This window comes from Miniopterus natalensis, chromosome 5, assembly GCF_054644295.1.
Source record: "Miniopterus natalensis isolate mMinNat1 chromosome 5, mMinNat1.hap1, whole genome shotgun sequence".
NCBI classification, from domain to species: Eukaryota; Metazoa; Chordata; class Mammalia; order Chiroptera; family Miniopteridae; genus Miniopterus; species Miniopterus natalensis.
This window is the reverse complement of record NC_142085.1, coordinates 44673610-44686548: the sequence shown is the minus strand read 5'-3', so window position 1 is coordinate 44686548 and position 12939 is coordinate 44673610. Positions and strand designations below refer to the sequence as shown.

The window sequence follows — 12939 nt, the reverse complement described above, 5'->3', positions numbered from 1 at the left end:
GCCTGCATCCTGCAGAGAAGATAATTCAGAACAGAACCATGTTTTCCAAAAGGCCCCAATGCGTGAAGGAAGCAAGTTACCTTTTATTACAAACCTTTCCTGTGAAAGCTGTATTTCTGTGACTCGCTTCTGTTTTCTTTCCCGCCTGGAAGCAGCATGCCCTCTCAGGAAGCAGGACAGGCGTGGACAGAATTACAAGGATGAACAGCCACATAACTAGAGATATTCTTTATGTACAGGCAGGCCTTTCTGTCACAAGTGCATTTGGAGGTCACCCCCTTGAGAAAGAGTTAGGTTTGATGATGCAGCCTTCAGCATCATAATTCCTAGTCGGATGAATCCACCGTTGGCATGTTCCACATAGCAGCACCTATAAACAATAACCAGCCCAGAAAGCGTGCTGAGGAGCCATGGCATGGCTGATACTGTTTCTTGACTTTCCATGAACACCCTAGCCGAGCATTGTCACTGACCTTGTGGGTAAACTTCTCATAGTAATTGCACAGTAAAGTCTTTCGAAGCTAATTTAAGGAGCCAGGTTTTTTAAGTATAACACTTAGATTTCTCTTCTTTCCTCTCTCTTCCTCTCCTTTCTTCCGCCCTCCCTCCGTCCCTCCCTCTTCTTCCCCCCGGTCAGATTTGAAGTCCACTAGCGGCTGAGTTCAGTTCTTGACAGTCTTAGGTTTGACAGTAATGCTAAAGTTGGAATTAGACAGCCTCGCAGTCTCCCCTTTTTTCTGCATTTGACTATCTGTTGTCTTTTCTTAGTCTTAGATTCTCTGTTGTGAGTTTTGACTCGGTTCTTTTCTAAGACAGAATAATTTCTGTCAGGCTCTGGGAACTCCCCTCCCACCCGCTGGAGAAGTTTTGGGGAGGAGCCGCGCCCCGTGTTGAACCGAGCGCCGGGTGCAGATCTGCAGTGCCTTCTATTAAAATGTAAAATGATCCGTTGAGTCATCCTCCCTCTGGTTTGACTCAGATGCTTTATGGCGCACTTTGCATGTCATTTCTCTGTAATGATTTCCCCATGGAGAAGGGTGTCTGATAGAATCCAGGCAGACTGAAGATTGCTCTGAGTCAAATGGATCTTTTATTCTTTTAGTATTAACCCTTATCTCTCAGTTTCCCGTCCTTGCATTTTCCCTGAAGGAACCTTAATGAAGTAAACAGGTTCCACCGCCCTCATTTAGCCTCCTAATCACTGTTCATAATTTCTTCTCACATTAGCAGCATGAAGCTCCAGGGTAATATTTCTCTGGCTAGGAGGGGAGGGAAAGGGACATTGGGAAAGAATATTTCACACAGATGCCCTGATAAAGAAAAATGGAGAAAAGGAATGACTTTTCTCTGCCCTCTAAGTCCTAATAGGCAAGAAGCAAATGCTAATCAGAGGCGGAGATTGATGTATGAGAAGTGAATGTAAATGGAGGACACAGATACAGAGAAGTAGCACCAGAGACAAACTGGGAATGACAAGATAGGAAAGAAAACTTGCCAGGGAGAGAAAGGACCTACCTCAGCAGAATAAACAAGGGCTTTGACTGCACTCTGAGCTGGGGGGTCACCACAAAAGAACCAAAATACAGAAAATATAGAAAAGCATCAAAATATAGACAAGAAGAGCAAGGTAGATGATCACTAGCGACACATCCAAATATGCAAATCCCTAATTCCATACTTTCTCCCTGCCCACCCTCCTCTCTTGCCCATGCCCACACCCCGATCGCCCAGCCTCCACTAACAATAATCATGGATCTTAGATGACCCGGCGTGGAGTCCGTTTCTCCCATCGATTTCGAAGCATGTTGTTGTTTCACCTAGAGATGACAGTGTATGCACTATGTTGCCGTTAAGCCCAAACCACAGCCTTCCTTCTGGCCCCTGAACACTGTGATCTCTCCTGACATCACTGGGTGGAGACTCAGACAGAAGAGAGAAGATGGACATCCCGTGATTCCATAGCCGTGTATCTAATACAGCTTATGAGAACCTGTCCTGCCCACCAGGGCAGTTCGGGGTGGGGCAGTAGGGAGGGCAAAGTGCTGAGCCATTGCTCAGTAGTCACGGGCACTGTGTCCCACTCACAGGAAAAAAATTGGTCCTCGAGTCATCCTTCCTTTGAGTTGACCCTTTTTATAAGGGGGAAAGTTCCAACTGTCATTGGGTAGGTCTTCCTTCCTTCTTTGTCTCTTCCAAAAGCTATGTGATGGCTTTTTTTTGCTTCCAGCCAGCTGTATTATTTTGAGCATCTCTAACTTTCTAAAAAAAAAAAAAAAAAAGCCTTCTTAAGAACTGCAGCTAGAGAAGCTGATGTTTCAAGTTTTTCCTGAATTTCTGTCCTTTCTCAGAACCATAGACATTAGAACTAGAAATGGCCTGCCAGGTCACCGAGCGCATTTCCTCATTTTATAGATAAGGAAGTGGAAGTGCACTGAAGTGATTTGGCTTTTATGAAAACGAAGATGAAACGAGGCATCTCTGAAAAGAGTTTTGCTCTGAAGCAAACGCCTGGGCTCAGGTTTCTCACCACTTCCCAAAAGGCTTTGTCCCGCATTCTGCCCATTTTTTTCAGTTTCTGATTTAAAACATACAACTTAGAACCGGTTAGATTTGATTACCGTTAAGGACCCTTCTGACCTTAAATTGTAGACTGTAAGTTGCAGGTGTGTGTTTTCATTTAAAACCCAAAGTCCACCCCAGGGCCTTTGTCATTAAGTCACAGAACCTGAGGCAGATTACTTGAGTTGTTAACCCTTTCCTACCATTTTAATTTGTTGAGGGTAGGTGGGTATTTTTAATTATAAAATAGAACATAGGTATAAAAAATGCGTAAGACAAACATAATTTAACACAAAGTGAACCCACGTCAGGAAATAGAGCATCGTGACAGCACCCCTGAGATCCCCTAGAGCTGCATTCCCGTGACGGCTCTCCCCGCATTAACGGCACCTCTGAGTCTTTTCTTTATAGTTTTACCACCTATGTATATATCCCCGGATATTTAAGTTTTGCCCATTTTTGAACTTCATATAACTCAGATTCAGCTGTGTGTTATTTTGTCTTGCTCCTCTGGCTCAGCATTCAGCACTGGTTTGTGAGATTCATTCGTGTTGTCGCATGTGGCTCAGATTTTGCCTTATGCTCTTCCGTTATGTGACTGTACAGCAGGGTATCTGCCCACTCTGCTGCCCACAGGCAGCGTTGCCTCCAGCTGGGAGTTGTGCTGACAGTGCCGCTCTGGACGCTCCTGTAGAGTTCCCGCTGCGGACGTGCAGGCGTGTCTCTTGCGTGTAACCTAGGAATGGAACTACTGGGTCATAATCTGTTCACTGCTTCAACTTTCCTAGATAACGCCAAACTGTTTCCAAAGGGGTTAAACCAACCATCAGTGCACAAGAGTCCTGTTGGTTTACATCTTCACAGACACTTGATCTTCTCAAATTTTCTAATGCTTTTTCAGTTTGGTGGGTTTGCAATATATTTTTAATTCTTCATTACCTTTAGATTAACACATATAGTCTGCTACCAATCATCTACTATTTCTTCTAGCTCAGCCTCTGTATCACACCCTGACTTTTCATATAGTTTACACTCATATATAAATATATATAAGTGCTGGTAGTTGTCACTATTTCATTATGGGACATTTTGGAAGTTTGGATTATTTTTTATTTTGATGTGTTTAAAAGAATAAGTGAAACAACATCAACAACAAAAATTACCAAGAAATTGGGGCTTATTATGATTGTCCCTAATTTTTTTTTAATATTTTTCAACTGTGCAGTAAAAAACATTATCACAAATTATGTCAGTAAATTGAACTTCCTCCCAAAAGTTCAAGAAAAATGGAAGTTTATACTGAAGCACAAGAATCATTGCGAGCTATTAAGGATCTGACGATACAATTGCAAGTGCTTCCTCCTAACAACAGCCTTAATTTTCAGTTCCCTTGGCACTAGCTAGTACACACGCAGATGGAGTGTTTGAGTAAATAAAGAACATGGAACGTTTTAGCTGCTCCGTGTCAGGCCCTTACTTTAGCTATCCAAAGCATTAGAGACATTAAGTGACAGGCACTGCAGTTTTCCATTAGAAAATACTGAAATTGGATTGCTTTCCACTCTAAGTAAGAAGTTTGGGTCTTGATGCGATTGAAAAGTGTTTCCAATCCAGAAGTAATAGCATAGTAATTTTAATGGCACTGTGCTCTCTAAAGTTTCTATAGACTTGAGAACTTTCTTTTATAAAAACTAACCCTTACCATTTCATAGTAAATAACTTTTTTAAAAAGCATGCTTGGTAAGGGCAGAAATTTACTAAGCCATTACTAAATAGTTTAGTGTTTGATTCACAGAAGTATTTACTTGATACATTGTTTCTAGAGGAAATGTGGTTGGAATTTCAAGTGAAATGGTTTATAATTTGGTCTTTTTCATTACCTGCAAGGCGTATTCATTTCTTTTCATCTGAAACATTCTAGACATGACAGGTTGTCTAAAAAACTTAACATTCTACTCTTTTGTGAGTTACAGCTTTTCAGATTTCCCACTGTAGATTTTTTTTTCCTTTTATAGTTCTTTGACATATACTTTTACCTTCAGAACTGTTAGATATTTAATTTCTGAACATGACCCAGTAATGAATGAAGAGTGAATGAGGGAGTTAATAAGTGAGTTTGCCTTCATTAATACCATATCTTTTACTAATAAGAGCTGTGGTCTGTGTAGCTTTTTGAGGAGATGAACACACTATGATGAAATAGTAGTAACTAACTTTTTCTGCTGAACCATATGATAAGAAGGTTGGAGTATATGTATATGTACATGTGCAGCTGGGGTTTTTGGCCTACAGAAAGAAGAATGAGTTCCAGCCAAAACCCAAATCAGAACCTTTGGAAAGCTTCCTTACAATCCGATTTCAGCTAATGTCTACACACTTTAACACATTGTCTAATGCTTAGTGTGAAGACTGGTTGTCAGACTCGTACATGCTATTCTGGGCTCTGTTACTCACATCTCATTCTTAGATCCCATGGATCCTGCTAAAGATTTCAGGATTTGCTGCATTAAGGGTAGAATGCTGTTTAATTAATATTAGTAAGGCAAGTAAGAAAGGATAACCAAATGGGACATAATGCAATGAGAGGGGAAACAGATTTCAGGTTGGCATGAGTCAGTCAAAAACACACAAATTGGAGGAGTTCCTAGAAGAGCACCCGTGATAATCAGAGGATGGGGAGGGTTGACTGGTTTCTAAAAGAAGAAACAGTATGTCCCATTATGCTTGAAAAGGGGCCAACAGGGAGGGAAGTGGTGAGATCCAATAAGAACATAAAGGCAAAGAGGAATAGAGTGGTGCTGGCGTGGCATAACGAAGGATTATCCAGGAATAATGTAATAAAATCAAGAATAGCTTCAGTCAGGTTAAAGTCTAGCAACAGCTTCCTGGAAATGATAGGTTTTAGATTACACCATTTGATGAACAGATCAGATGTGTTTTAAATGTCTTCTAAAACTCTCTGGAAGGTTTAGCCCAAAAAGCAGTTGTCCATGTTCATGGGACTATCAAAGCCTACTTCATCGATTTGGTGCGCATATTGCTGCATCTCCTTTGTTTCCCAAACCTGCCCTTTTATCAGGATATGGAGTATTTTCTTGATTCTCTCCGCTCCTTTCCCTCCAGCTGCCCTAGAGCCAGAAAGAGACCATCTTGCTTGTGAACTGGAATCTGAGAGTCCATCCCCTGCCCTGGCTTTGCCACTACTGATGACTGCTCCCACCGGGTGGGCAGGCCCGTGTCCACTGCTACAGGACAGTCATCAGGCCCCTACTTGGACCTCAGGGGAACTCCACTCTGGGTTCCCAGGTTACATATTCTTTTAGTTTTTACTCCCTTGGTCAGTCATGGTTCCCAGAACAAACCTCTGGGCTGAGATATCCAGGACTGGAGAACCTAATCCATTAACTCCCCCTAGGTTTGGATTCCCCATTTCCTAAAGGTAATTTCATTTCAAGGGACTTGTCCCCCACCCCATTTACTCAGGGAGACCATGATCTATCTCAACAGATCTTTCTAACTTGGCATCTCTGGGAGCTAGGGATTTGGGTCCTAGTTCCTTCTCTCCCATTCTCTGCACCCAGCTCTACAATATCAACAATGAAAGAAAGAGGCTACATAATCGGTCCTTGTAAGGTCCCAGAAAGCTAACTTCTCTCAAGTAAAATGACAATATCCCACTCCCATGATCAATTAGTTATTTCTTTTATAGACTCTTAGACTCATAGAACTGTAGCTCTGTATGAACTTTGCTGGTCTTCTAGTCCAGACTTTTCATTTTACAAACATGGAAGCAGGTCCAGAGAAAAGCAATTCATCCAAAATCCACAAAGATAGTCGGTGCCAGAGCTGCACCAGAAGCCCTGGTCCACTCCTCTTTCCTCTGCACCTCACGTTCATTTCTCTTTTGATTTTATTTAACTTCATGTTTCACTGAAAAACTTATAGCTTTGTATTTTTTACAGTAATCTCCTCTCTTATTGGTGTAGGTGCATTAATAAATAGGTTAGAAAAAATGAGATGTCTCGTAAATCTTCTGCTTCTTATGAATTATGCACACCATTTACATCCAAGATCATTAATTGTTCCACCCAGTTTTGAGTGCTGCCTGCTAACAAAATGTTAGGAAATGGAATCCAACAACATGTAAAAAGGCAAATAAATTGTGATCAAGTGGAGGTTATCCTAGAAATGCAAGATTGGTTTAACATTCAAAAATAAATCAATGTTATTTATTAACACACTTTTTTAAAAAAGGGAAAACTGTGATTATCTCAGTAGATGCAGAAAAAGCATTTGTCAAAATCCAGCATCCATTCCCGATCTTTAAAAAGACAAGCTCCCAGCAAATTAGGAATAGAAAGGAACTTCCTCAGCTCAACAGAAGCATTTGTGAAATACCTATAACTACCATCATAAATAGCAGTGAAAGGCTGAATACGTTTCCCCTGGCATCAGGAGCAAAGCAAGGATATTTGCTCTTACCGCTTATAGTCAACATTATGCTAGAGATACAGTGCAGTACCATGCATCTAGCCAATGCAGTAAGGCAAGAAAAAACCTTGAAATCATCCAGATTGGAAAGGAAGTAAACTGCCTTCATTTACAGACAACATAACCTTCTACATAGACCATCTATGGAATCTACCAGAACAAAAAGGCAATGAGAACTAATAAGCAAGTTAGGCAAACTGCGGGATACAAAAATCAATACAGAAAAATCATTTGTATTTCTGTTTACTAACAATGAAAAATCATAAATTTAAATTTAAAAACTAAACCATTTATAATTGCATTAAAATATTAATATCTAAGTAGGTATAAACCTGACAAAAGATACGACCTTGGTTTAAGCAAAGATATTTTTAGATACAACACCAAAGCATGATTCAGAAAAGAAAAAATTGCTAAATTGGACTTCATCAAACGGAAACTTTCAGCTGTGTGAAAAACACCAATAGGAGAAAGAAAAGACAAGCTACAGACTTATAAAATATTTCTAAGAGGTACAGTGCAGTACCATGCATCTAGCCAATGCAGTAAGGCAAGAAATCACATATGTGATAAAGGACTTTTATTTAGAATATATAAAGAAGTCTCAAAACTCAATGCGGGCATACCTCGGAGATACTGCATGTTTGGTTCCAGACCACTGCAATAAAGCAAGCATCTCAATAAGGCAAGTCATAATCTTTTTGCTGGTGGAGGTTCTTGCCTTCAATTTGTAAAAGACATATCTTTGAAATGCAATAAAGTGAAGCACAATGATATGAGGCATGTCTGTAATAAGGAAAACAAAACAATAAAAAAAAAAATGGGCAAAGAATCTGAACAGACATCTCTCCACAGCACATAAATAGATGAATGAGCACATGAAAGATGCTCAACATCTTCACTCAAAACCACAAAAAGAGCCCACCTGTTAGGATGTCCAAAATTAGAAAGACTGACCATACCAAACAGTGGCAAGGATATGAAAGAACTGGAACTTCATACACTGCTGTTGAAAATATGAAATGGTACAGCGTACAGCCACTTTAGAAAATGGGCAGTTTCTTAAAAAGTTAGACTCACAGCCCTGGCCGATGTGGCTCAGTTGTTTGGGTGTCATCCCATGCACTGAAAGGTTGCTGATTCAATTCCTGGTCAGGGCACATGCCTGGGTTGTGGGCTTGATCTCTGGTAGGGGGCATGCAGGAGGCAGCCAGTCGATGTTTTACTCTAACATCAATGTTTCTCTCTCTTTTTCCCTCTTGCTGCCTCTCTCTCTAAAAATCAATACAAAGTCTTAAAAAAAAAGTTAAACTTACACAAACCAAATGATCCTTCCATTCTACCCCTAGATATTTACACAAGAGGAATGAAAGGATATGGTCATAAAAAGATTTATACACTAATCTATAACAGCTTTATTTGTAATAGCCAAAAACTGGAAGCACCTAAATATCCATCAGTAGATGAATGGATAAAAATTGCTCTGTATCCATACAGTAAAACACTACTCAGCAATAAAGGGACACAGTTGATGCACACAACATAGATGAATCACTAAATAACTATGCTGAGTAGAAGCCAGGCATAAAAGGATACAGTTGGTAGAATTTCATTTCTATAAAATATAGAAATAACAATTAATAAATAGAGCAGACCTGTGGTTTCAGGGGGTGGGGCACAGAAAGGTGCAAGGCAGGGACTATTAAAGGGCATAAAGAGATTTTTATTGCTGAAGGACGTGTTCGCTGTCTTGATTGCCAAAATATATCAAACTGCACACTATAAATATATGCAGTCTATTGAATATTAGAGCTGTTAAAATAATAAATAAGCATAAAGCCAAAAAGAAAGACACACTTCACTGTTGTAATTCATACTACTAATAAACATTACTGAAAAACTATGTTATGTAAATTAATTACAGATACTGTTGTTTAAAATATGTCAGTGGACACTTTTTATAGCAAAGAACTGTTCTTGTAAAAGTGATCTTCACTGTTGAATACGTCTTTTCAGGACTCAGGTTGTGATATATCGTGCTTCCTTAAAGTGGATGTACGTCAAGTCTGCCGGGATAATGACAGCACAAGTCCACTTATTTTCAAGAGCGTTCATGAGCAGCAGTAGCATTGTGTTGGCTGTGCTCTGTCTTGAAGTGGCCGAGGGCAATTGCAATAGCTGGTTACATCTACTCTTTAGTACACACGCAGTTCAGGTCACTTGTTAAATTATGTATTGTGATTATATATTTGGTATCTTAGCCAAATTTCAGCTTAGCAACTTACATGTGTTTACCTCAAGAAAGCATTACGAATACTTCAAAAATGATTCATTTCCTCTTAACACAGAGCTCAAATTAATACTCGAGTTGGGACTGTGTGTGTATACATGAAAGTTTCTTTTCAGTTGGCTAACAAAATCAAAACCACCAACTTTTAAAGTATGTATGTGTTTTAAATGTTTTGGGTGTTCTATCGAAAGACCTGGCTTCAGCCCTGGCTAGTGCAGCTCAGTGGATGGAGCACCGGCCCATGCACTGAAGGGTCATAGGTTCCGTTCCTCGTCAAGGGCATGTACCTGGGTTGCAGGTTCGATCCTTGGCCCCAGTCAGGGCGAGTGGGGGAGGCAACCAGTCGGTGTGTCTCTCTCACGTCGATGTTTCTCTCGCTCTCTCTCCCTTCCTCTCTCTCCTCCCTCCTTCCTTCCTTTCTCCTCTCTCTAAAAATCAACGGAAGAAATATCCTCAGGTGAAGATTAACAAAACAGAACAGAAAAAGACCTGGTTTCATTTCCGTGGGGTAAAAGGAGGCAGTAAATGGAATGGATAAAGTCAGCCACAAAATATGACTTTCCAGTGTTTCCTGAGCCCACTGCACTGAGGGCGAGAAGGGCTGCCCCTTTCCGACTGGCTCGTGGCAGTGAGACTCAGGAGCCATGGAGCTCTTTCCCACCTCCTCTCTGTGACTCCGCGGTAACCAGGCCTTGCTTTCTTTCAGGGTGTGAACGGCATGTCTGTGGATGAGAAGCCTGACTCCCCCATGTATGTGTATGAGTCCACAGTCCACTGCACCAACATCCTCCTGGGCCTCAATGACCAGCGGAAAAAGGATATTCTCTGTGACGTGACTCTGATCGTGGAGAGGAAGGAGTTCCGGGCCCACCGGGCTGTGCTGGCTGCGTGCAGTGAATACTTCTGGCAGGCGCTGGTCGGACAGACGAAAAATGACTTGGTGGTCAGCTTGCCTGAGGAGGTACAGTAGTTTGGTTTGATTGTGTGTTGCTAATGGGGGCGTATTGACATGCAGACAGTTGGCTGAATAGGAGCTAGAAGGTGGACCCTGTGCCACATCCCCATTCACGCTGATGTCCAAGTTACCCACACGTTGGGTTTGTGTCATAGCCAGTTTCTATTTGATACGTGAAAAGTCTCCGAGACACGAATCTGAACAGAGCATCTTTCTTGAAGGGAACTGAACCCCACCTGTGGCTCACAGTCACTCGTAGTTTCTAGTTCACTTACTCTCAGGTTTTGAGTAGTTCAGCCAAAGTTTGGTACAGTCCTAGATGTGGGATCTGAATCACTGGGACTGTTGCTATGATATTTCTGTTTCAGATGATTGAAGGAGCACTTGATTTCCCCTGAGAGTTAAAGAATGAGAGTATTCACAGCACCTCTCTTGCTTGGGGAAAAAGTAAAAGCAAGCAGTAATTTTGACAGTTAATATAGTAAGATTCTAAGAAGTGTAAACTTGCTTTTCTCACCATTGTTGAAAATACCCTACTCAGGTTTCTTAATTACTTCAGTGAGTCCAGTCATTTCTGTCCATTGAGGACAATGGTAGCTGGACCTGATCTGTCCAGAGATGACATTCAATTGGATGGCTTGAGCTGCAGGAATTCAAAGGATGGGCTTCACAATGGCAAACCATTAAATTCTTCACCCTTTGAACTGTATACAATTTCTTTTCTTCCATCATCCTAACTGCCCTTCATTTTCATGGGACCAAGGGTGACACTGAGCAGCCTTAGACTTTGTGTTTAGGGCCAGAAGCACTCCCTTGTGCACCAGCACATTGTACAGCTCTAGGGCCACGACCACCACCACTGTACAATTCCCAGGGGTGCAACTCACATCCATAGTCTCACAGTTGTGCAGTGATCCACTGAGCAGCTCTTCACAGCAGCCTGAGGAGAAACCAAAGCCCCCATCACATCTAAGTATCTTGCTGATGGGAGCCAGCTCCAGTGGCATTCTCCTTTGTGGGTCTGTAATTGTTTCTGAGGCCTCCTTCCAGGAGCACTGTCCCCCTGCTCAGAGCACCCTCTTGTGGCCCCAAGCACTGGGCATTGTTTTCTTCTTACTGTGTACATACTGAAATGTCCTTGCAGGCTCTGTGGTCATTGTCCCTCTTAGCTCAGGACATGACTTCATAGAATTTGAATTAAATGGTGAATAAATAAGAAATCCCTAACACTACCTTTGAAAGTAGCTGCCTGGAAGTAACTGGCATTTATTTGGTTGATATGATGTAAGAAAAAGCATTTGATTAGCCCCTTGGAAATCTTAGAACCTCATCATAATTCTGTCACTGAATACAAATCAGCTTCTGGCCCTATCCCAGTCCTGTTCACACTTGGCCCACCTCTACATTCCCTGGCCAGACCGCCATTGTGTTTCTCAGGGGCCAGCATGACCGAGTCTGAGAGCTCCTCCTTGGACTATGAAGCTTCCAGATACAGACTGCCACCACTCCTGCTCCCTACTCGGTCAGTTTAGGCCAAACCCAGCTCTGCTTCCAGCTGCTGTCCAGTTGTACAGTTCTACCCCCAAATCCTGGGTATTGATGGGCAACACGATGACCAGCAAATTAGAGCCACAGTGCCAGTGTAGCCTCTTAACTGGAAGGGGGAGAGACAAAAATAGAGACCTCCTTCCAGAAGCCAAGAAGTAATCGAAATGCCTTACTTCCTCTCCCCCCCACCATCAAAAGTGGAGTGACAGATAGTCCCTAGCAGTTAGATGACTTGAGTGTTGACTCTCCATTGAAAAACACACCCAGGAATGTGTATCAGCAAACAGTAGAAGAGAAGGCATTGTACTTAGTACTTTCATTAAATAATGAAACAGATCATTTAATTTATAATTAGTAAGTGTATTTTGTGCTAAGAGATGAAGAGAAAGTGGTTGATGTGCCAAGCATTGCAAGGCCATTATCCCACTGCTCATTAGTATTAAAGTTGGCTCAGCAAGCACCTCCTCAGCTATAGTCATTTTGGGCTGGATGCCGACCACACTAGAGGTGCATCACAGTCATGAAGTTCATTAATACAGTGTGTTGAGTGCAGAGGGCAGGAATGGGGTATGCTTCCTTAGAAGACATGGAACCCACAAAGAGTTTGCCATTAAACCCCATTCTTATGGGGCTGCTTGGCTCCCTCTCAAAATACTAGGTACTAAGGGAAGAGCAGCTGTTAAGAGGTTTTCTCTAGGGTCTAATATCAGAGAGTTAAAGATAACAAGTGTTGGCGAGGATGTGGAGAAAAGGGAACCCTTGGACACTGTCGGTGGGAATGCAGGTTGATTCAGCCATGGTGCAAAACGGAATGGAGGTTCCGCAGGAAATTAAAAATAGAACTACTGTGTGATCCAGCAGCTCCACTTCTGGGCATATATCTGAAAGGAAGAAAATCACTATCTTGGAGAGAAGTCTGTACTCCTGTGTTCATTACAGCATTATTCACAATAGCCTAGATGTGGAAACAACCTAAATGTCTATTGACATGACTGGATAGAGAAAATGCAATATACACACACACACACACACACACACACACACACACACACACACACATACACATACATACACATACATGCAGCGGAATATTATT

General features: G+C 41.7%; 1 protein-coding gene across 4 annotated transcripts in view; it reads left to right on the top strand.

Moving 5' to 3' along the window:
• The window catches only part of BACH2 (BACH transcriptional regulator 2), a 305235-nt gene that overhangs the window by 226828 nt on the left and 65468 nt on the right, over positions 1 to 12939 (top strand). For all 4 annotated transcript variants that reach the window (XM_087817513.1, XM_087817511.1, XM_087817512.1 and 1 more), the window contains exon 4: positions 10047 to 10301. In XM_087817513.1, the coding sequence (XP_087673639.1) occupies positions 10059 to 10301 (243 nt within the window). In that variant the 5' untranslated portion in view covers positions 10047 to 10058. The remainder of the gene's footprint in view (positions 1 to 10046; positions 10302 to 12939) is intronic.